Source organism: Falco punctatus (assembly GCF_963210335.1).
Source record: "Falco punctatus genome assembly, chromosome: 1".
Classification (NCBI taxonomy): Eukaryota; Metazoa; Chordata; class Aves; order Falconiformes; family Falconidae; genus Falco; species Falco punctatus.
In genome coordinates this window covers 47,824,870-47,848,831 of record NC_137580.1, presented here as the reverse complement: position 1 = coordinate 47,848,831, position 23,962 = coordinate 47,824,870, and the positions used below count along the sequence as shown (strand labels likewise).

Sequence of the window (23,962 nt, the reverse complement as noted above, 5' to 3'; positions counted from 1 at the left end):
TTCCTGCTCTCCAGTTGTCCTTTCCTTCCCAGTAAAGATTCTGCTTTGTATGCTTAAAGCACTTCCTTCTTGGCAGAAAAGTCCCCTGTTTCAGTAAGAGGGCAGTGGTTGCTGAACAGCTCTTGGCTTTTGTGTCCAAAAATTTTGTAACCTCTTCTTTTTGGATTTGACTGTCTTATTTCCCAAATCAGAACATAGCTGCCTCTTTCATCCGTGAGTACAGTAAAGCCGTATGTATGGGGACAGTGTAGTTCTGTGTACAGCCACCTCATTGTCCATTTGAAATATAAGCAACCCCCTGTTCCACCTGACAAGACCACAGCGATTTGGAAAACTACCAGTTAGCTGAGCTGACCTATCAACCCCTTTCCCGTGGGCTCACAGAATGAGAGACATTAATGTGAAACATCTGCTCAGAGCACTCATGGCTCTGGGCTCTTCGTGCAAGTTGGCTTTGAGGGGTTGTTTTTGTAACTGAACCGGATTAAACCTGGTGATTCATTGTTGGTACAATGGCCCAGAGCTCAGCATATTTCTCTGCAGAAGTAACAAGTTCGGGCCACGTGTTTTCCACTTTTAACTGTTTTGAGCTCTGCTGTTCATTGACGGTCTCTTGTGTGGATTTTTCCAGCTGCGGCCATTGTTATCCCGTGTTTGTCAGCAGTGGTGTCAGGCTATGGTGAGTGTCTTTCCTGCTCTGAGTGGCAGCTCTCGGCCACATAATTCACCTTTACATAGACGTGGCTCAAATACAGAATTGACCTCAAGTTTAACGATGCATCAAGAGGAACGCTGGTGGTGTAGGTCTGCCTTGGGTCTGAATGTTGGACTGGGGACTCTGGCTGCTGCTTGGCTTTGTAAAAGGCATCTTTCCCCGCCGAATGCATTAACAAGGAAAGCAGAAATGCTAAGAGTTACGGAGAACTGCTACTCCACGTTGCACCTCTGTAACCCTGAAGCAACAATGACCCCTGCAGGAGTGAGGCTACAGCCTAGGGGAGAGCCCTTCCCGGTTGCTCGTTTGCTGCCCCTTTTCAGTACAGCCAGCACCCCACGGCTGTAGTTACCCCCACAGCTGCAGCGAGCTTTGCTGTGGGGAGGCAAACCAGCTGTTGTGCTGCAAGTGCTGCAACCTTCAGCCCCTTCCCTTCTATGAAAGTCTTTCACAGGAGAGAAGCTGCTGGGGACGGGACGACGACATCCTGACCCTGGGAAAATCCGAAACATCCCGCAAGGGAGCATAGGAAAACCCCAACCTGACTTTTGTTTCTGAAAACTGTCAGTGCTCCATAATGGACAGTTTCACAGCTCACAGACAGCAGCGATCTGTTGAGAGTGACAATCAGTATCACACTTGAATTTTGTACCATGTAACGCAGCTTGTTGCAGCGTGATGGGGAAGCTCGAAGCAACTTTATTTCTAAGAAGATGAGGAAGAACAGGCAAAGCATATTATAGGCAAAGGCCACAAACAGCAACGAGCAGGGAAGGGCCTGGGTTCTCCAAAGGAGATACCATCCATCGCTGCCAGCAGTGAAATAATTTCTTCCCAATTCCTTAGAAAAAACCTTCTAAGGAGCCTTCTGAAACCTTCCAGGTTTGTGGCACTGGTTGCTACATAACCTTGCAAAGCCATCTGTAGATGACAGTTCTTTCTTCAGCTTTGGTTCAGTTGGTTGCCAGCGCTATGGTGCTTGCTGAGCTGAAAAAGTAAGGCTTTGCTCATTAATGCCACTTCTGTGTTGCTCTTGCTTAACTTGCATCCACGCTTCTGTATTTGTTACCACCTGTGCCTCCTCAGCAAATCTTGTGTGCAACGTAAAGCTGCTTTTTTTGTTGGGTTTTTAGCAGGGGGCAGGGGCAGGTAGGGGAGAGAGCACTACAAGCCACCCATGGGTAAGCCCTCGTGCTTTTTCGATGAAGCTGTTGTGTTTATTTTGGTGGAGGGGAAAAGAATGCAGACCAGGCAGCGAGTGTGCAATGAGGGGAGGGGGAGATGCGTGTGGGAGGTACCTCCAAAAGCTCCCAGAGCTGCATCCTTTCCCTGCCCCAAGCAAACCCTCCACAGGGAGTAATGGCTCTGTTTGCACAGGCTCTGCCAGCCAGAAAGGACGAGTCATGGGGATCCTGAGGAGCCTGGGTGCCCTTGCCAGAGCCCTGGGACCGATCCTGTCAGCTACAGGTGAGCGCAGCCTCCTGCTCCTTCCTGCCTTTGCCAACGCACAGCATCGCTCCGGGCCCCCACAGCCTGGGTGGGTGCCAAGGGGAGGAAGCACAGCACGCCTCAGCGCCATGCAGTTCCCTTAGAGAAGCAGGTACCCCTGAGAGCTGCACACAGTCCTTGTTAGCGCCAACACCAGCCTCCTGCGTGAATTTAAATGTTTATAAAAGCAGAGGTCAGCTAGGGAGCAGGTATAGCCCGACTCTTAAAAAAACCAAATTCCAGCAACAGCAGTAAGCTGCTGCGGCCCTGGGTGTAGGTGTGCGGGCAGAGGGGGCCGCACAGCGGGAGGCTAGCCAGGACCCCTTGCCTTTGCTGGGCTCAGGTGTAGCTGTTGCAGTGAGTAACCCCGCCTGCTGGGGGGCCACCCTGGCACCCAGTAAGCAGGAGTCACTGGAATGGGGTTTCCTGTGCTGTGGTAACTGGTTCCCGGCCTCCCATGCAGATGTATCCCCAGATGATACAAAAGATGATACAAATGAAGTAGGCATGGTCCATAATGTGCAATAAAGAACTTCTCAGCTTTAAAAGCAGCTGTAAGCTACACACCCGAGTCCCCGCGCTACTGCTGCCCCGGAATGCAGGGAGCACACCCTGGCTAAGGCCAAACCTAGACAGTGCCTGAGGGCACAGGTGCCCCCTGTGTGGGGCTCAGTTCCCCCAGCCGTTACAGGGTAAAGGGAAGCAGCCACACGGCAAGGCAAAGCTTGAACTCCGCCCTCACGTTAAGTTCGAGCAAAGCCAGACCCTGTTTCCTGACGGCATCCACGGGCCAAGCAACCGGCTGACAGGAAAAGGCACGGTCTGGACTTCACAGCAAAAGCACAGCAGCACGGCTGCTCCCGAGGGTAGCGCAAGTCCTGCCTTGACCCTCCCGCCTTCAGCACAAGCATTTCGCAGGAGACCAGTACCAAGAGTGAGGGACCTCCAAGAGCAGCGCAGGCAGCGCTTGGAGCAGCTGTGGCAGCCGCGTTGGGGCAGAGTGACATAGCTACCGTGTAAAGCTGGGTGAGCGAACAGGAGCTTCCCCGTTGCCATCCTGTCAAGAATGATAATGCCCTGTTTGGAACAACCACTTTTAACATGCTCTTTCCTCAGAGAAGACCCAACACTGCTATCGGTCACCTCATCTTTACAGCTGTGTGCCAGCAAGGGCAGGCACCAATAGATTCACTAGCTCCGTGTTCTCCAGTTGTATTTGTAAGCTGCCGGGAGCGGCAGCTCTGACGGCCAGTTTACACCCTGCCCCCCCCCAAGGGCAGGCACACCAACGAGCTAAATCTTGTTTCCTTTGCAGTTTACTGGCTGGCCGGGGCAGAGTTTTGCTTCACTGTCTGTGGAGCCTTCTTCCTCATCCCCTTTGCTTTACTTGGTTATATAAAACAGCAGGCAAAGGAGGAGTAGGACATGACCACAGAACCATCACCAGCTTCCAAGGATTTCTGCATCACCTGACTCTGCTGGTTCAATAGGAAGTGGCCAATTTTCACCGTTGGGAAGGGGATACGCAATGACCATGTGCAGCAACAACAGACTTCAGGTTTCTTACGGCCCTCCGCAAGCAGTGGCGTTAAGACACCTCCCAGCCGGCTTGGCTGGTTTTGCAAACAGCAGAGACACACCCCACAGAACAGCCGAGTAAAGCATTACGACCACCAGCTGAGTGGAGACCGACATAGAATCGTTCAGGTTGGGAAAGACCTTTAAGATCATCAAGCCCAGCCATTAACCCAGCACTGCCAAGTCCACCACTACACCATCTCCCCAAGCACCCACGGTCTGGAAACAGTTTTGAATGAGCACGACAGCAGCACAGCCCAGTGCCATCCCAGTCCACCATCCAGGGCTGCTGCACACCGCGCTGCCGTGGCCGCAGCACACGCTGCTGCTCTCCCAGACCCCTGCCAGGAGGGCCGTTGTGCCCGCTTTTGGCGAGCACGGAACAAACCCCCACGGCAGTTTCTGTACCATCGTCAGGAGATCTCCGCAACTGCTCCGTGCCCCTGGTACAAGCTGTATCACCCACCTTAAAACACGACCGTCAAAACCACAAGCACGCAGCGCACTACAGGCTGCCGAAGCCTGACTGCTACTCTGGTACAGGTGGACTGTTTTTAATACACAGTTAAATTTTGAGAGATGTTTTATATTTCTAATACTGTATGATATTTTTTGATGACCAAGCACTGTTCTCTTTTGCATTACAAATAAACTGTTACATTGTACGCTCACCTAGTCAGTTAATTACATCTAAACCAAACACCGCAGGGTCCAGAACTCAGCCCAGGAGCCAAAAGCCTCCTGGAGGAGCCACCATCAGGGTGCTGCCTCCCAGGCAGGGCTGCCAACAGCAGCTGGATGGGCAGGGGAAGGACTCCTCCCCACCTGGTTCTGCCGGCTGCTCCGCTGGGATTCTCACCCACAGTAGCGGATTGGAGTATCTTCTGAGAAGTTAAACCATGACAACATTAAAGCAATCATTAATCAACACATTCATCATTAAAAGAAAATGAAGCAAATTAAATTCAACAGGCTACAGCTGTAAAATAAAACTGTACGAGTTTTGAAAGCAGAGCATGAATTTATTTTTTTTTAAAGAGATTTATTTGTGAGTAGAACTTAATGATACAAGAAAGAAAGAAAAATACAGGACTTCATTCTGCCCTGAAGTGTGTAACCATACCATACATGACTACATTTTATATTGTAATACAAAGAATTAAAAGAACAAACTACAAAATTAGAAATTAAGAGTCATTGCATATGTGGTCAAGATTAACTGAGGGACTCCATTAAAGAACTGAAACATACAGCAATTAGTCATTTAATTACGACCCTGCAATAAAACACAATTTAGCAAAATAAGTATTGTATGCTTCCTAGTGTACAGAGGACATACAAGGTTAAAGTAGAAGCTGAAAGCCATTCGTGCCATGCAGTCCCGACTGAACATCGCTGCTTAGGGGTCTCTCCTGCACTGTGCTCTACTGCTGCTTCTGTTCCACCCGACCTCCACCCACACCACCACAGGTGACGTACCATTTCTCACCGTAACCATCGCAATCTCAAACCCTCTCTTCTCCTGCGAAGCCTCGCAGCTCTCGCCCTCCCGGCCACTGTTTCCCTTCGCTGCCTGAAACCAGCCAGACGTGGCGGCGCCTCCCAGCCTCACGCAGGCCTGTTCGTCCGCAGCTGCGCCTGGCCGCTCAGCCCACCTCTCCCTCGCTGCTTTCTGCTCTGCGAACGTAAGGCATTAGTCTTCTGCTATTTTACCAATTGCAACGTTGAATATTGTCCTAAAAAGTCACATCCATATTCTGTTTTGTGACAGACACGTGCTGCCAGTCAGCGTGTTCGCCTCCCCCAGGCAGGGTGTCAGTGTTTTCTGCCGTCACAGGGGAAGTGCTAACACCAGAAACCAGAAGCGGTGACCAGCCCTCCCTGCTCTTGGCTGGGGGAATTACGCATGGTTTGTCCTGCAAGCTTCACCCACCTGATCTTAAAACTACTGTTACAGTTAGTGAAGACAGAAGCATGGCAATAACTGGAAAATAGCGAATTCGGTGGTGAAAGTGATTTTCTTTACCATGCTACATATTAAACAAACATTTATAGCAAACAGTGGAAATACACTTTTTGGGTTACTTGGGATTCCATACTTTACTGCTGGCAACAAAAAATATTAGAGAAATGCCAGTTTTCGTAAGTGAAAATAATTAATATAAAACAAGGTTAAATATTCAGTGTAATGCATTTACATTGTTATCATGGGAAGGAACAAACACAAAAGGCCACAAAGAGGGTTTATACGCAGCAGGTTTGCCTGTGCACCCAGGGGACTTTTTAAGAGGGTGAAAAAACCCTGTGCTAAGGCCCAAAATACAATTGCCCATGCTCCACACCACCAGCGGAAAAACTTCTGAAACACTTTCAATACAGTTACTTTTTAACCTTTTCTAGCAGCCCAATTTCCATGTAACTGATTCTTAGGGAGGCAAGATGGAAAGACAGATTTCCCTTAAACTATATTCACTAGAGAAAAAAAACCTAAAAGCTTGGGCTCTTTCAATGCACAACATGAGCGGAACGCACCACAGTTATTCCAGTCCTAGACATCAAAGATGATTTCATGAGCCAGTTTGAAAATAAAGCAAATTGAAAACCACGTTCATTTTGTTACAATAGTCAGAGGGGGGAGAGAGAGGAAGGAACGGATAGCTCCAAAGCTGGACTAAGACATGATCTGTAATCACAAGCTTGCAGAAGTTTACGTGTCAGTCCAAGAATACTTCCCCCTTGAAAACACCACTGCAAAAGCATCCTTTCTACAAGTCAGTATTTAAGAAGAAATTTACTTGTGATTTGGAACAGAATATTGGGAAAGAACACTTCTTGTGGTAAGCAATGCATTTTATTTTTAATTGTGAAAATGTTTTTCTTCTTTTGTAAAGCAGTGCGGGCTTTAAATCAAATATAATGATTCAATGCCTTCCACGTGGAAGTCGTGTAATTACAAATTAGGGATCAGATCTGTGGTAGCTGCTGAAAACACAGGATTAGCACCTTTCTGGACATTAGTTTCTGGTTATAACCTTAAACAATCAAGCCATAACTTGAGGGGCTGGTTGGATTACTTGTTGCATTCATTTACATAGTAAGACAAAACACTCGGTACGATCTGGTACATTCTAGTGGTTAATGGATTTTAAAATATGACAGTGTTTCTGCAGTGTTTGGCCTTTAGGAGTCACTCTTCTTTTTGCTCTTCTTCAGGAAGGAAGGAGTGCGAAACTTCTTTTTCTTTTTTGATGGGGACTTCCCTGGGGATTCATCACTACCTGCATCAGCTGCTGTCCCCTCCTCAGCTGTTGGTGTTACTGGCTCTTCAGCGGGCTGAGACTGGGATTCCTTATTTTCCACTGCAGGTGATTCCATTTGGCTTTTGGGCACATCATCATCACATCTCCCTTCCTCCTTTCCTAAGGGAGGGAAGCCGAGTGCTTCCGAAGGCTCATCGGGGGTGAGATCTGGGAGGGTTTGCTTGAAAGTTGCAGCATCACTGTCATCTTTGTAAGTCTGGTCCTGCTGTGTCTCTAGTGGATGGACAGACAAGGACACAGTTAGTTTACATAAGCGTCCCTGGGACAGACAGAGCGAAGCAAGTTGATGGTGAGCGCTCTCTATTAAGAAATTAATACATTTACTTGCATAAAGCCTTTGTAATAGGTTTGTTCTCCTTTAGCTTTGGACACAGAGATAGAAGCAAGATACTCAAATGTCGGTTTTGTTTCTAAGCTTCTTACACAGAACAGATAAAGCTGAGTTCCATCATGTGGGTGTAAACCATTAAGGTGGTAACTGTTTGAACTTACTCTCATGTTTTATTTGGGACATTTGCAAGCCATGTGATATTTCAGTACAGCACGCAGGAATTAAACCTCCGGTTTTCATCAGCATTGAAAAGAGTAATGAAATTCTGTATTTTGATTCTTTTGGTGGGATAAAACTAATTGCTGGTTTGCAGTGATCCGATACATGCAACTCCATTAATTTCTAAACTGTTGGCTTGCTAATTTTTAATAACAATGCTCAGATTTTCACAATATTCTTCCACGAGATCAAACAGATTTTGCTTCAGAATACAATTTCCTATCACAAAGGCTTCAATTCTTTTGCAAGATACGAGTAGAAATTATGGATTCCTATAAGTAAAATCCATGTATTTTATCAAATTACACAAGCTCAGCAGGTTATGCGGTACAACCTTTTTTTTTTTTCCTCTAAAATGTACATGATGTCTAACAGCAAACTCACTCCATATAAACAAGCATCAAAAACCTAGTGGTAGCTTTATGTCCAAAGGTGAACTTCACCAGCACTCCCAGCTGTAACACCTTCCTCATTCCCCACTATGCTTACGAGATGTTCTGTTTAAAGCTCCTCTTTGTGCATAAGATGTTTATCCACAAACAGTTTTTACAGTTCCCTACAATATTCATCACTGCACTGTACCCAAGAAGATCCGACATGGCTAATGACATCCATTAATGTTACGTAAGGAGGAATTTCGAACAAAATCCAGGCCAAACACATTGTAAGGTGCAAAAGGCAGACAACTATTTTTTCCCCTTCTAACATCTTGTTCATTTTAATTCGGAAAGAGTGAAGGCTTTCACAAGAATTTACAGGAAATACTTGATGCTTTCCCATCTTCCCTACGGAAATGACAGTGACTGTTCTTGCCATTTTTATTTTTGCCAGATGGGATCAATAATTCCCTGATGTATTTTAGAGGGCTCTGTTCTGTGAGTACCTGCTAGAAAACCAACATGTTTTTCCTAGAGCGCCATGAACTTCTAATAGGTTAAACAAAGCACACCAGTATTCAGTGCCAAACACTCAGAATGCACAAGTTAGCAGTTTAAAGTTACAATGCAGGCAGGATTTAAGGCAGAGTAAAAAAAGTGAAAGCAATTACGTACATTACAAGCTGCCTCCTGAAGCTCGAGTTTAACCTGTTTATGGTACGTGACACAAATTTTTAAGCAGCACCACCTACAATTCTTCACTACCACTACAGTCTTCTTGGATTTCATTTTACTTTTCAGGAATTAGCTGAAAGCACTGCTGAGCTCTCCTCCCTGGGATCCAGCGACAGAATGCATGGGAGCGGTTCAAAGCTGGGCCAGGGGAGGTTTAGACCAGGCATTAGGGAGCATTTCTTTACCAAGAGGATGGTCAAACACTGGAACAGGCTCCCCAGGGAGGTTGCCGATGCCCCAGGCCTGTCAGTGTTTAGGTGGCATTTGGACAATGCCCTTAGTAACACACTTCAATTTTCAGTCAGCCCTGAACTGGTCAGACACTTGGACTAGATCGTCGCTGTCAGTCCCTTCCAACTGAAAATATTAAATGCTATTCATTAGCTGGCCCTATTTTTAGCATCCAACCAGCACCATAATAGATTGTCAGTCAGTTCTATTTTATCTTTCTAAAATAAGTTTAAAAGAAAGTTTTAAGCAACGTTTACAAAAAGGAATTAGAAATTTTTGAAATTAAAAATTAGGAAGCTATAGGCATTCAAACAGCATTTGCTGATTGGCCTAAGCATTGGATAAATACAAACAATTTTATAACTCATTAATCCAGGACTGCTATCGTTCCCAGTTTGTCAAATTACCATCATCCTTACTAAATGGATTAACATCTTGCTGGAATTAAACACACGCCTGTTTATCTAGGTCACTAAGGGCCATATTTCACCAGAATTAGGGAGATTCACAAATTCCACATTCAATAAAGCAAGCATGCCATATGTAAATGCCTTGCTGTTCTACTTGATGGATTTCAGTAACGTAACTAGGAAGGTTTAAAAATGTATCTTGCTGCAAAACCTATTTACAGTTTAAGAACTCAGTGGTATCTCAAAATGCCTTGTTTTTTAGAATCACCATCCCCACATCCATGCTCTCCCTTTAATATATGCTGTGGCATAACAGTTTGAAAAGTAACATTAATACTGGTGTGTGTTTGCAATTCACAGTATTTATGAAAATAAAGGTTTATGGTTTTTTTTTCCAACACAAACATGTGGCCAAAACACAAACTAGGCTATAAATGAGTTAACACAAAAAACTTTTCTGACTTCAGCTACACTTAAATAGGAAAAATATGAGGAGAAAAGCTGAGAAAATGGCTGTATACAGAAAACGTCCTTCAACAGAATTTCTGCCAACTGAAGTAGTCATGGCATGAACTTTCAGTTACTTTCTAAAATAATCTTTGTATGTCTGTCCTGGAAAACTGACACAACTAAAAGAGTTTGTGGAACACAATTCTCAGTTTAAAAGAATTTACAAGTTTTAGAACTTTTAGCAACATCACAGGTGTCTACCAGGTAGTTTGACTACTTTCATATCTATGACAAAACACACTGATTTTCGGATACAAAGGACATACAAATGGAGGGGACCAAACATCCTTGTTACTTTGCAGTGTAATCTGAGGTAGCCCTGCAGATCTAGCTGAAACAGCTGTAGAAGTTGCTACCGCCAAGTACTTGCCATTATTCCTTGGATGTATTTTTAATTTCTCTACAGCTGCCCTATGTAACATAGGAGTAGTTCCGTATCCACTTCTGTGCAGAAGTCTGCTGGTTAAGTCCAAACCAATGTCAGCAGTGACACTTTTGCACTGGAATGGATTAGGAACTTTCTTCCATTTCATTACCATGTCCGAGCCGTGTAGGCAGCAGCAAAGCGTTGGGGCAGAAACTCCCAGACCTGTTTCAGCTGTATCTGAAAGACAACTTCAGACTATTCCTCTTTAAACTGAGGAACCAGACACACAGATATGGAAACACATAATGTCATTTTCACGGCCTCTTTCAAAGGGGTAGTGCATTTTAACAGGAGATCTGTAACTACCTAGAAATACATGAAGTCAAGAACTAAAAAATCAGCATCTCAACTGAAAAAGCCTGCTTCTTTAAAATAAAAAAAAAAAAAAAAAAAAGCAGCAGCAAAATCAACAAGAAGACTTTAGTAAACAAAAACGCAAAAGTGAAGCAAAGCACATAAGCAGGTCAGAGTATGGAATGATACTTACTATGGTAACAGGTACTCTTTAGCATATCCATCTCCTGTTTGTAACGCAGCCACAAGAAGAAAAAAGCACAAGTAGAGAATCTATGCATTCATCACAGCCATTGTGTTAAGTCAGAAGAATGGTTGCAACCATTCTTATAGAAAACAGAATGAGATGAAGTAGTGAATGGAAGACTAACAGACAAGTGATATATCCAATGTACAAGGTAAAGGAAACGACAAAAATTAGATTACACCTGTTCAAGATGTTATTTTATCCTTTTTTCAGGAAACTGTAGGCTTTACCAGCCCTGCTTTTATTTTAGGTAGAACTACTATGTCAGGTGTGCAAATAACGATATTTAGATTCAAATTGAGTTGGAAAAAATATATACTAAGGTGTAATCCAAGTACAATAACAGTTAAGAAATGTGCAATCGGTGAAGGAGGTTAACCAAAGTATCTAAATTTGTGTCTTGTTCACCATCAGACACTATTTCATTTCATAAGAGCAATTCTTTCTCACAGAAAATGTACAAAAGAGTAAATCGGTTGAGAAACACCAAGAGATGACAAGGCAATTCCGAAGAGATGAAAATTTGTCTTTACATCAATGCACACTTCTTTATTATTGTAAACTTAACTCCTGTTACACTCCTAGTTGAGTGGAGTATATTTTAGGTAGTATAAAAATATAATAAATAATTTACCTTTATTAGATACTAGTTCATATATTTTCATGCGTCAGTCACTAATGATACAGTTACTGGTTTCCCCTGGCCCCCACATGGGAAGAACATACCTTCCTCTATTTTAATCGGCGTACTGGGAGGAGTGCGAGCTGAGGTGGGATCAGGGGGACTTCTCTCTTTCTGTTGCCTGCCATCTTCTGAAGGTTCTGCAGATGTGGACAAAGACACATTGGAAAGCCAGACAAAACTTTTCAGCATGTGAGAAAACAAGTGTCCTTTTGCTCCATGCACACAAGATACGAATACGTTTTTCTGACCCAAAATTCTGCCAGGGTATTAAATAATACCAAAACAAGCAAAAGAAAATTAAGTCATATTTAGATATCAACAACGCTGTGCAAGTCACAGTTGTGCTCTTTCGTTGTTTGGTTTTGTTGTTTGGTTCTGTTTTGGTTTGGTTTTGTTGTTGTGTTTTTTTTTTAATAAGAGGGCATGAATAATGTAATCGTTTATGAACTGGTTCACACTGTTCTACAGAAAACTTGTGAGGCAAAACCACAAGGAAGATATAAGCAAATATGGGGGGAAAAAATGTTTTTTTCTGTTTTTAAATGTTATCAGACCCACACAAGATAGCGCTCTTTTGCTTGTTTTGTATTGCTGAAACTCTGGAGTAAACAAAATTGCATCCAAAAAGAAAAGATGACTACACAATCAGAGAAACATGCAGTAATTAAATGATTCAAAACAGATTTCACAGTGGTTTGTGTATTTGTTATTAGTAAGGAGGGTCTCCCTTGCTTCCAGGTTTAAACAGCCCTAGATCCAAAGGAAAATTATTAATAGAGTACACCACGTATCAGGAACAATATTAAAACATTGTTCTGCACAGTCCACCTAAGCAATTAAAAGTGCAATCAGTCCCACAGATGAGAGTCAACTGAGAATCTCCAAATCGTGTAGATAAAGAGGTTGTTCCTCAGATTGCAAGTGCAACTGTACCATATTAGTAATACCTGAGGCCTCAGCCAAAAGGTCAGGATCGGACCTTAACGCTTTGATCACTGCAGTATGAAATTCCTTATGGGAGGACTTCTGCCCGTCTGGCTCTTCCTGGTTAAGATGTGTGATGACTTGCTGCGCAGTCTGACAAGAAACCCATGCAGCAGCAAACTGAGTGTTATCTAAAGATTTAGACAGTGATGATACACCACGATCCTGTAAAGTCTTCTTCATATCTGTTCCTAGACAGGTTTTTGATCTGCCTTTCAAATCCAGACATTTTTTATCTGACGTTATTTTGCTCACTGATGGTCTGATTTCTGAGCAACGTACTCTGTTCCCCAGCTGGTGTCTGACTCAGTAATACAGTCTCTCCATATTTTGATATCTTATCTAAGAAGGATGTAGCAGTGATACTCAGAGAATAAATGTATCCAGTTATACAGGCATAACAGCAGAGTATCCCACCCCACACAGTCCACTACTTGATTAACTAAACACATATGACCTATGATGGCCGCCTACATTGTCTTATCACAAAGCAGAAGCAGGGAGCACGCACTGCAAAAGAAACAGCACTTCTGTTTCCTGCATCACTCAAATTCAAAACCTAACAACAGAGAGGCATCGTTAAGTATTATCCCTTAAAATCACACAGAAGTTAAAGCAGGATAACCACTTCAGATGCAGCAACGGTTTCACTTTACAGCACAACTCTCCCATAATTCTACAATAATTTAGAAAGTCTTTGGGGGCAGGTCCCCAGGGCGTGCCACTTCCACTTAGCAATCAAACGTTGTTCTGCATCTTCCCCACTGAACAAATTTCTCAAATGCACAATTTTCAGTGAGTTTGAAAACAGCACTTTTGCTGCTAAAAAGCAACACCATTCTCTCAGCCTAAACTCATCCCCAATGCCAAAGGAAACAAAGCTGAACGATCTGCAATACTCTGCAGTACCTAAACATTTTTCTGACTGAAGTTTCAAGCTTTCAACTTCCTAATCGCAGCAGTAACTGGCCATACAAAACACCCCAGTTGGTCTACTAGGGTAGTTATTTTAAAATAAGATCTATGCATTTTACAGAATACTCCATTACCACTTAGATTGCACATTCTATCTCCAATATGCTTTTTAAATTTCTAACTCACACTGGAAAAGCTAAAACACCGAAGCTGAGTAATTTATCCGTAGCCTTTGCAGGTGACCCAGCTTTCAATTAGCAATAAACTTGCTGTTGTTATAATCTACTGCAGAAAAAACACACACAGAGAAACCAACCTTCTGGTCCCTTCTGCTTTCTTTCTACTTCTTTGCGATATTCTTCCAGTTCTCGATCAGTGAGTTTATTGAAAGGATTTGGTCCTGTTGTGCTCACTATGACTTTTGGTTGATACTCTTTCTCAATTATTGCCTTTGACGCAGTCACCAGTTCCCCCTGACAAAAGAAAATTAAGATACATCTGCAATCCAGCAGTAACTTGCAGAACCCTGAGAAGTACAGAGGCTACAAAGCAAGTCAACCTAAAAACGAAACAAAAAGATAATCTGGAAAGTGCTGCATTTATTTTCTTTTAGTTTTGGGGTTTTTTAAATTTATTTAATCAACAGCAGTTTAATATACAGGAGAAAGCAGGTTTCATTTATTACTCTTACAGACACATCACTGTTTCCACCAGGGAACATCCACCATTAAGCAGCAGATCAAACAGCAGCCAAACAGTTTAGCTGAATTATATTTGAAGTCACAGAAGTAGCACGTTTTTCTTTTTCTCCCCACAGAAGCACCAGGATACCAGGCCCAACCACATGGCAATTGGGCACAGAATACAAGCAGAAGTTCACAGAACTCAGTTCATAGGTATCTTTGGTTGTGGTTTGTTTTGGTTGGGGTTTTTTTTATTTGTTTCGTTTTGGGTTTTTTGTTTGTTTTTATAAAGGGAAAAGCCATTTCTAGTAGCTACTATGTAACATCTAACAGATGTTACAGTAAAAAGCCATCTTGTATGTGTCTTGTATACACCAGATTAACAGTTTATTACAAGCAATTTTAAAGTACTTAAGGTTAACTGTAATCTTATACAAGTCAGCATATTTACATCTATAACATTTGTCATACAAGCCAGATAAAAAGTTATACAAATAAAAATAAAACATTAGCATCCTAAGTACGCTAAGTTCCAATGGACAAAAGCAGCCGCATCAGAGAATCTCTAATGCTAAGGTTTTTAGTTTTTCTCCTCAAATCATATAGTAAAGACTAAAGCCACTGACTTTTCATTGTCTCGGACAGGGAAGATGCTTGCCTGGATAGCTGCTGTATCTTTCAAGTGACTTGCTTAAGCATTTGGGGTTTTTTTTCACCAGATATACATACAGAACGCTACTGGCACTAGTTCAGAAATGACTGATGTGTGGTCTGTGCCTCATGTCACTGCAATGCCTGAATTATCTTCGTTGTTGAAAAGAGGTATTTGAATTCCATTACCAAGTACATACAGGTTATTGGTTGGCCTAAGTTGTCTTCATATTCAAATGTTATTTGTACCAATATTTAAAAGAAAGCATTAAAAAGCACAGTTCAAAAGTAAACAGCACTCAAACAGACAAACATTCCATTCCACATCTGTATTTGATGGACAAGCATGAGATCTTCACTGCACAACTGAAGATGAAATTAGACAGAGTACTGTTTTGGATGTTAAGAGCTGCTTTGGACAAGCTGTCAGCACCAAAAAGGTGACAGGCAAGAATATCCAGGTAGAATGAGGAGAAGAGCAGTTCCGTGTTTCTGAAATTCTCATGAGAGATCTCCAGAAACCTCATCTAGAGCAACCCAGGGAGGTGAGAACAGCTGGTTGTTAGAATCTGTTCTTTTCTTCAGGAAGCAAACACCAGCCAGAAGTACTAAAGAACAAACAGCACAACAACATGTCTCCACTGTAAGATCCTGAAAAGAACTACAGGACAGAAATATCCCTAAAACGCTACACATCAACTCCATCTCTCCATAAAACAAGAACTCCTCTCATCTCAGATGCAGAATGTCTGTAGAATGTCAAAAGCCTTTTCTCAGGTATTTCCATTAAGCACGAATTTGACAGTCATAGCTTTTCTTGCAGGCTAATGCATTAAAAAAAAAGTCACAAACCCACCAACCTTTGTACAAATCCGCATTGTTCTGTAGAAAACGTAAAAAAAAAACCACCAAAACTACAGGTCCCAGCTTTTGATGACGGCAGAAAATTGGCACCCATGGCAATTTTCTGTTTCCCTCTCTACCTCTGTCCACCTTTCAAACTAGATATTGTCTTTAACTGAACCCTGGCAATAAATAGCAGGGGCTTTTAAAGCACTGACCTCAGGCAGAATTTCTAGAGGTTTCTAGGACAATGAAAGTCAACAGAGGAACAAGACATACAGTGCACGCTGGTATCCATGGAATGTTTCAGAATCTTTGAGTCTTGTCTGCAAGTTGAATCCAAAATGACTGAGTAGAACAACTTTCACATGAAACAACATTTTTCTGAATGCCTACTGATTGAAATAATGACAAACAGCAAAATACGCGGTTTGCAGCAAGATGACTCGTGCACTGGCATTATGTGCTCTCCTCCTTAAGAGAGTACCTTTCTTAACTACTGGGAATAAAAGCAGCACGCCAAGCTTACCACGTTCACTAAATTAAAAGAACCCAATAAATAACAAACCAAAACCGAACACACACAAAACTACACCCACAATTAATGCAAACGGTATTTGTACTAGCTGAGTATCTCCGACCAAAGAGCAATAGTATTTAAAAAGATTAGTGGCAAAGACAGTGAGCGGATTACGTATTACAAAGAAAAAGCACTTGTGTTTTTTGGACTGTAGAAGCAGAAAACTACGCGAGACCAGAAAGGCAAACTTTTGATCTGCTACAAGCTGCTTCCAGATTAACACATCCAGTTTTGCTCAGTATCAATAGTATGGTAGGAGTTAAAAGGCCTCTAACAAAAGTTGTAAGTGTAGAGGTACTGATTCCATGGGGAAAATAAATGATAGTAGCATGTTGGTAAGCTCCACAACACGATTAGTCTAAAACATGTAGAAATCAAAGTAGTAGAGATACAGCACTTCACAGAATAGGCCACAGAAGCAGCCTTCCAAGAATTCAAATCAAAATACACAACACAAAGGAAGAGAGTAACAAGGGACAGAAGGAAAACAAGTAGAAAGGACTAAAAAGACACTACAAGATGTACTGTAGATTGTTAAATGTGACAGTAAAATAGACAAGACTTCGCAGAGCTATCAACCTGTCCATGCCATCTGGAGATTCCTATGAATGGTCAGAAAAACTGAACAAGAAAATCGATCTGTAGTTGCTTCCAGTACTAGAGAGCCTGCAGAGAAAGAATAAATTCCCATATAAAAGACTGGCACTCTGTTTCAACAGAGGATGACACTCAAAAAAATAATGTTCTAGTGATTTCACCTGGATTACACTGACACTAGTATTATTTTGATGATGGTTCTAGTACTATTTTGATGACAATTTGAAGTTTGATTCCATGTGTAAGCACCTGAATATCAACAGTATCTTCTCCACTGTAAGAATTAATGGATACATTACATTCATGAACAGAATGTATTTTCACTCCTGAGAATTCAGTAGGGGCACATTCTCCCAATAAAGATACAACAAAGGGGAAGTCATTCAATACTAAACTTGGCCCTCACATATCCTACACGGAAATTTTACGTATCAAGTCATTTTGCAACCTCTCTACCAAATCTTGCTTTCAGAGAAAAATTTGAAACTGCTATGAGGTGACCATCATTTAACAGGCAAGCACTTCATCTTGTTCTCATGGATAGACGTGGACAAAACTGGCACCTTATACATGACAAGTAGGTTCTTATTAATTGTCTAAAGCTAACAATCAGTCTTAACACAAACTGGCATTAATGCAGCGCCTTTACCCCAAAAAAACAGGATTCATAAAGTACTGTTCATGTAGAAGTCGCCATTAAAACACAGTGCCACCTCTGGGGAAGAACTCAGAGGCTCTTCATGCTCAACAAAGCCACAAAATTTCCATTCTAAAGGAAGACACACAAAATCGGTGATTCCCCTTTTACTTGAAGTTCTTGAAAATTCACGTGAATTTATTTTTTAAAAAATCAGATTGCAGAATAGTCATTGGTAAGAATAACCAACGTTCCCTCTCATTCAGCCAAGACTGCAGCAGAAACTTGGTTAACCAAGTCTATAACAAGAATAAATAAAATCACGTTATGCACAAGGAGCTCGTGTTGCAACATGGCCAGGACTTCTCAGAACATGGACAAAGCAAGTGACAAGGCAAAACGGAGTATTTACTACTGCAGCCAGAGGCACAGAAGACTCAAAGCATTACATGCATACTGTACACAAACGGGATTTTCTTCATCCAAAATAGTGTGCATTAGTATTTGATATAAATCTCAATGTTGACTGAAAACATAACACATTTTAAGCATTATTGCAATCAGATGGAACTTTTTACTTTAACCACAGTGAAGTGTCAAAGGATTTGTCAGCTGAGAACATGTAATTATCTGGTACCTAAAAGTCCTTTAGTCCTTGACGTACAGGTCTGCTCGAAGTTTTATTCAAAGTTTCATTTGAGGTTTACAAGGGCATCAAAAGATTTCTTATAGTTTCTTTGTTCCACCGTGGACAACTGATTATTGGCATAATCTTTCTAGAAAATTTCTCTGGTGGGGTGTTTTTTTCTGTTGTTGTTTGGTTCATTGGATTTTGTGTCTATTTTGTGTCTTTTTTGTTTGTTTGTTTTATTTCATTTTGGTTTTTTTGTTTTTGGGTTGTTTGTTATACTTCCCCCCCCCCCCCCCCCCCGGAAGTTATTAAGCATTCAGATCACAATCCATATTAAGATAATAAAGATTATTAAACAGGCCACTCCTACTGTAACTAATACTGTGATATAATTTTATCAAGAATTTCAGAAGGAAACCACTTTCATGACACCACAAAAAGGAAACACATTGTTTGGACATCTAAAGCCTAACACTCTACTACTAGGCAAAATCATATAACCAACAGACCTTTTGTTGGTTCCTTGCCATCTACAAAAATGCATGTACAATATTTGGCTAATTTTACAGAAAGATGATGCTATTATTTAAAAAACAGTACTTGAAAGCTACCTTGCATATCACTGATGAAAGAAACCCACTTGTGTTATGATAACCAAAGGATGACTATCACAATAATGGTTCTTTACTTTGAAGGCATTCTTAAGCAGAGAATAGAAGGCATGCACTGCCTGGAAGACTTTGGCTTTGCTTTATTTTTCATCTTAAATCTGGAAATAGTATTTTATTATTTTTCCTTTCAGAATATGGATAAAACAAAGTCTGATGTGAAAAACATTATTACAAGATTCTCATTATGATACAACTATCTATAATACAAGCTGGCTCATTACACTAGGAAGAAATTATTCTGGTTCTTTGATGGGAAAACTCTTCTGATAATGAGATGTTAGGCATGACTTAAACCAAGAGTTAAAATAAAATACTGGAGCAGAAGACACACTGATGCTTATTTACACACTGTGCTTCCACGTGAGATCACCTCCAAGAAACTCCTTCAAAACCTGGCAGAGAAAGACAGCTAAGGACGCATTGTGTCCAATGTGCAAACTACTCCTCTTTACTCAGCCTCAAAGGACTGCTCACCCCAACCACACACTCCTCTCTTGAATTTACTCTGTATTTTAAGTGTATTATGTAAGCACAAGCATGATTACACGTTTGAAAGCCAATCGATTTTGGAAGTGTGGGGCATCACTCAGCAACTCTTGTCGATAAACACAGGAAGTTTTAAGGAAACAAGACATCTAGCAATGTAGGATCAAAAGTTGACAGTGTTCGTCAGCATGACGTATTTTGAACATGTGGTACCTTCAGAATGACACTGATGTCATCAGGCTAAGGTTAAGCTAACTTAAAATCGATCTCAGAGTAATTCAACACTAATAGCATGCACAAAGAAACCCACTGTATGCAGAACCTAATCAGCACCTTAACATCAAAAGCGTTTCCTCAACAGCTTCTACAGCCAAAGAAAAATCCTTAAAAGATACTTTAACAGGGTAAAGTAACTGCTTGTATAGTTGCATATACATAATTTGGAGATCCATCTTTCTTTTTTCTTTTATAGCCAGATCTTGAACTAACAGAAGGAAAAGGTCAGGGTAAGGAAAAGGTAAAACGAAGGGTGAACAATAGCATTTAGAGCAGTATGACAGGGCAGTACCTTTCTAACAGACAGAGATTTAGCAGGACTAAAGGCCTGCTCTGTGAGATCGAGCCCTTCAATAGATTCCGTACAGTCTGAGAGGGGAGCATCCTGCAACAGTAAATTGAGTAAACAGAGCAAACCAAGCCCAGGCTTTAAAACATCAACCAAAAGCATTATGATGCTTGCGAAAACCATGCAAAGAAACAGTAACTGGTAGATAAAATTGCAAGTGAGAATGAATCGACATGCACACAATATGACACCCAACATGAATAATGCTATGGTCATGATCAGACTTGCCGAACTTTTTAAAGTGTATCAGAAAATACTTAGCTGGGGCAGTTAAAGCACTTGGATATACAGAGCTTTAAAGTCATTCAGCTACAGAGTATAACTGTATAGCTCTAATTCTTACTTTACTTCGAGCTACGATTCAGTCTTTTGTATATCCAGATACATTGTTTTAAGTTTTACTGATGTATAATAGGTTCTTTTCCCCCAAACTGCTCTTCAAATAAAATATTATGAAGCATGATAAAACATATTTAACACATAACACTACTGCCCCATAGTGAGCCTGCTGGGCTCAGTATTAATACTTCAAGATACATAAACTTGGAAAACAAAACAAAAAGTTGTCACAAAGCCCAACTAATTTTGAACGAGAATCTAACCCATATAAATAAGCCTTCGGAATTTCATGCATTACATTCAGCAAAAAAAACAATAAGCATCCTCCACAGACATGCTTGGGCTACATGGCTGAAGCCTCTTAAATTTCTGACCCTGAGCACTCTCGCAAAGACAATGGTGTTACCTCTAAGACTTACCTTATAAACAGTTACTCTCTGCCAATTAAAGAATAATTTCATAGTGATATATTAGGTGAAAGTAGAGGACATAGTAAATTAACTTTTAGCTAATAGTTTTAAGCATTTTATATTCTCACCTGTACAAGACTCCTGTCCACAACTACCCCAGAAAGAACCTGTGACTGAGGGCCTGCAGTTTTAATATCTTGTAAATTTTGCTCTCGAATCTGTAAAGGAAAGCAGCAAAATACAGTCACATGAACAACAGAGAGAAGTTAACTACATGTTTCCTATTTAAAAAAGGGGTGGGTGAACCTACCAACAGGCTATAGTGTCAATTGCTATGGCCTGACCCATCAAATAAAGCTGTGCTTACAAACACCACATGAAAGTATGTGCTCAGGTTCCTAGTTGTTTCCTCGTATTTCTAAGAATTCAGGTTTTAAAGTACTACAGCAGGTACCGTCCTTTGTTTTTTTGGTACTGGCTCATGGCAAAAACTCTACAGATCAGGTAACAGACAACTCCAGTTTGTAAAGAAGAGCAAGGAGAGAAGAGAAGCAAAAGAGGTCATATTTATGTAAGTCTATTGTACCTGACCTATCATTTACAAGCTTCTGTCACTACCTATGAGTCACTGATACTGCACCACAATACTATTTTCCTTACGGTACTTACAGTGGAACACTGTACAACATTCAATTTTTGCATCTAGTCAGGACCATGTTCTCAAAAGAGCATATAAATATTATTCTATGCATAAAGTGACACTCCAGAGTACTCTAACACATCCTTTTGTTGCATCCTAAATACCTCCCAGTTCTTTCCCTATGAAGAAGGGAACAGATACCAGATCTTTAAATCTAGGTATTTCTTATTTAAATTCGCTGTCCTACAGTGGCGAAGAATTCATAACTGACTCAAAATTTATTTCTAAAATATTCTGCCTCTTGTTCCAAGATAAACGAAGAAAAGCACATGTCCAGAAAGACCTCTACAACTAAAAAGGACATTCAGTTTTCCAAAAAAAAGACATGCATACAAGCATACAAACACAAGGTATCATTAATACTTGGTATTTCAGAAAGCATGAAGATCCTGCATCATCTGTACTTGTTTCTAGTTTATTACCCTTCTCGTGATCAGGAAAGTAAAAAGTTTGAAGTTTTACTCCTTCCCTCTTAGCTGCTTTATTCAGGTTTTTAATAAAACAGTATTTGTGTTTCAAACACCAAGTAACTGCTTGGCAATCTCACCAGACTTCTCATTTCAAGTGATTATTATTTTACAGTGCCAAGTTAGGAAAAGCAAAAGCTTTATCAACCTTATGCAAATTATTTTAGAACATATCAGTGTTCCTGCTAATACCCCTGCACAGAGACCTTCCTGTGACATAACGCTGACTCTCATGTTCCATATGGCCATCAGTGAGAAGTAGCAAAACAATCCAGAACCAGTTACATATTAACAAGATACCAGTGCATATTTTACACTATAAAAGAAATGAAGTGAAAAAACCCCAATGCATTCAATGCTTTCCTGTTGGTAGACTGGTGACAAGAAGATCTGAAATTTGAAGACTGGAAAATTAACTGCTAGCTCATTTCAAGATTATTAATGTGCCGTTCCAAAGGCCGAAAGAATTTCCGTAACAATCACAGCATATTACAATATAACAAAATACAATACGGAGAGAGATCCATAGACTTCTTTGCTTAGGCAACAATTTCAACTGGTGAAACCAAAGCAGGAGAATGTAAAAAACCATGATCTCAGGGAACAGAATTACTACCATAAAACTCAGTAGTGGCTGTTTCAGAGGTATCCAGCAACCGGTCTGACAGTAACAAAATGTAAGATAATTAAAGTCTTCGTATAGTGGACAGTAATACCATCTTTTTCCAAATGTGTTCAGAACATTTCAGAATTGTTTCAGTATCCAGTTATAAAGGGACAGGACAATACCAGAGCTGTGTTATTGAACCTCCAGAATTTCACTATAGCAAAGTAAATTAGTTCATTAGAAGTAAGCAACTTAATTGTAATGGTGACCAAAAAAAAAGTTATTTTATTGCTATTACAAACCTTGTTCCTCATTTCTTGGACCTCCTTTGGATTGGTGTTCAATGGAACAAACAGGTTAGGGACAGCAGAGGTGGCAGTTCTATGTCCATCCTCTTTAGTCCACTGTAATATCAAGAACAGTTGAACAGTCAGAATTGCAGTAATGGCTACGGACACTCTGAGCAGCAAATTCACATAACAGTTGATCATGCATTATACATAGCAGAGAACTGAACCAATGATTGTGTTCTTCTACTGATTCCTAAGACTACTTAAGTTGCTTCCTTCTTCAGTAACATAAACTGTATCTTCAGATACGTTTCTAAGTATCAGAATCGTTCTATTAAGTCAGGCTAGCAACAGCAACAACAGAGCCAGTTAACCTGCAAATAACTTCCACCCCAAACGATGCAATTACGACAGCCATGTGCATTTCAGAGATTATGGAGACTGAAGGGTTTTAAAGTGGTTTTTTCTGTGCACTTGACCACACTGACAACCGCAGTGTTTCATGCTTCTAAAAATAGTCTACCTCTCACTTTATGAAGAGACATATTAATGCAGGAGCAGGAAAACTCCAATATAATTACTTATTTTTAAGGATATTTTTAATCAGAATTTTCACAATGAGTTCGTATTTGTTTAAAAAGGACACTATTCCTTACCTAAACAGAAGTACAGCGAGATCTAAGACACGAGCTCTAAAACCCTGTTACTGCCACTTTTCTTTTCTGCACTGGGTATTTTTACAAAATAGCATGAGAGAGACAAAGAGATCATTGATTCAATCCTCTGATACTCAACAAACATCAAAGCGAACTTAAAGCATAAGATGACAGAAATATGAAAAGCAATGTGATGTCACTAACCAGGTTTAGTGAATGATTCTGTACTGTGAAGCAAGAGTGGGCATCACCAAAGTTTTGCATTAAAACAAGCTACTTCAGCAAAATGTTCTGTTTCCAGAATTAGTTTCTGCACAGATAAATGGCTGTATCAGCACAGCAACCTAGAGGAACAGTTTGGTGATGTCGAATATTTTATAACTCATAGCCCAAAAGGTTACAAAAATATCCCAAACACAAACTTTAAGCGCTTCATGGGTTCTTCATTGAAGGTTGCTTTATTTGATCAGTGCATTTAGTATGGAGCTCTCTTTAATTTGATGCATAACTAACTCTTTATCTTAGTATGTTTATTATATGCAGTGTCCTAATTTCCAATCACTATTGCATAGAAAATGCACCGAACAGTAAAGCAAACCTGTTTATAGAGCAAATGCTATGCA

General features: G+C 40.9%; 2 protein-coding genes across 13 annotated transcripts in view; one reads left to right on the top strand and one right to left on the bottom strand.

The window, feature by feature from the left end:
* Positions 1–4,446, top strand: part of MFSD10 (major facilitator superfamily domain containing 10) — a 30,790-nt gene extending 26,344 nt beyond the window's left edge. For 4 of the 5 annotated variants that reach the window (XM_080410798.1, XM_080410797.1, XM_080410799.1 and 1 more), the window contains 3 exons: positions 632–679; positions 2,093–2,182; positions 3,519–4,446. In XM_080410798.1, the coding sequence (XP_080266924.1) occupies positions 632–679; positions 2,093–2,182; positions 3,519–3,625 (245 nt within the window). In that variant the 3' untranslated portion in view covers positions 3,626–4,446. The remainder of the gene's footprint in view (positions 1–631; positions 680–2,092; positions 2,183–3,518) is intronic. The other variant, XM_080410800.1, reaches the window with a different exon arrangement.
* A 352-nt stretch (positions 4,447–4,798) lies between these two features.
* The window catches only part of ADD1 (adducin 1), a 66,362-nt gene continuing 47,198 nt past the window's right edge, over positions 4,799–23,962 (bottom strand). For 5 of the 8 annotated variants that reach the window (XM_080410480.1, XM_080410478.1, XM_080410482.1 and 2 more), the window contains exons 11-16: positions 22,696–22,797; positions 20,748–20,837; positions 19,814–19,906; positions 13,783–13,939; positions 11,609–11,704; positions 4,799–7,314 (exon numbers count right to left, since the gene is read on the bottom strand). In XM_080410480.1, the coding sequence (XP_080266606.1) occupies positions 6,962–7,314; positions 11,609–11,704; positions 13,783–13,939; positions 19,814–19,906; positions 20,748–20,837; positions 22,696–22,797 (891 nt within the window). In that variant the 3' untranslated portion in view covers positions 4,799–6,961. Of the gene's footprint in view, positions 7,315–10,828; positions 10,863–11,608; positions 11,705–13,782; positions 13,940–19,813; positions 19,907–20,747; positions 20,838–22,695; positions 22,798–23,962 lie in introns of all 8 variants that reach the window. The other 3 variants (XM_080410483.1, XM_080410484.1, XM_080410485.1) reach the window with 2 other exon arrangements.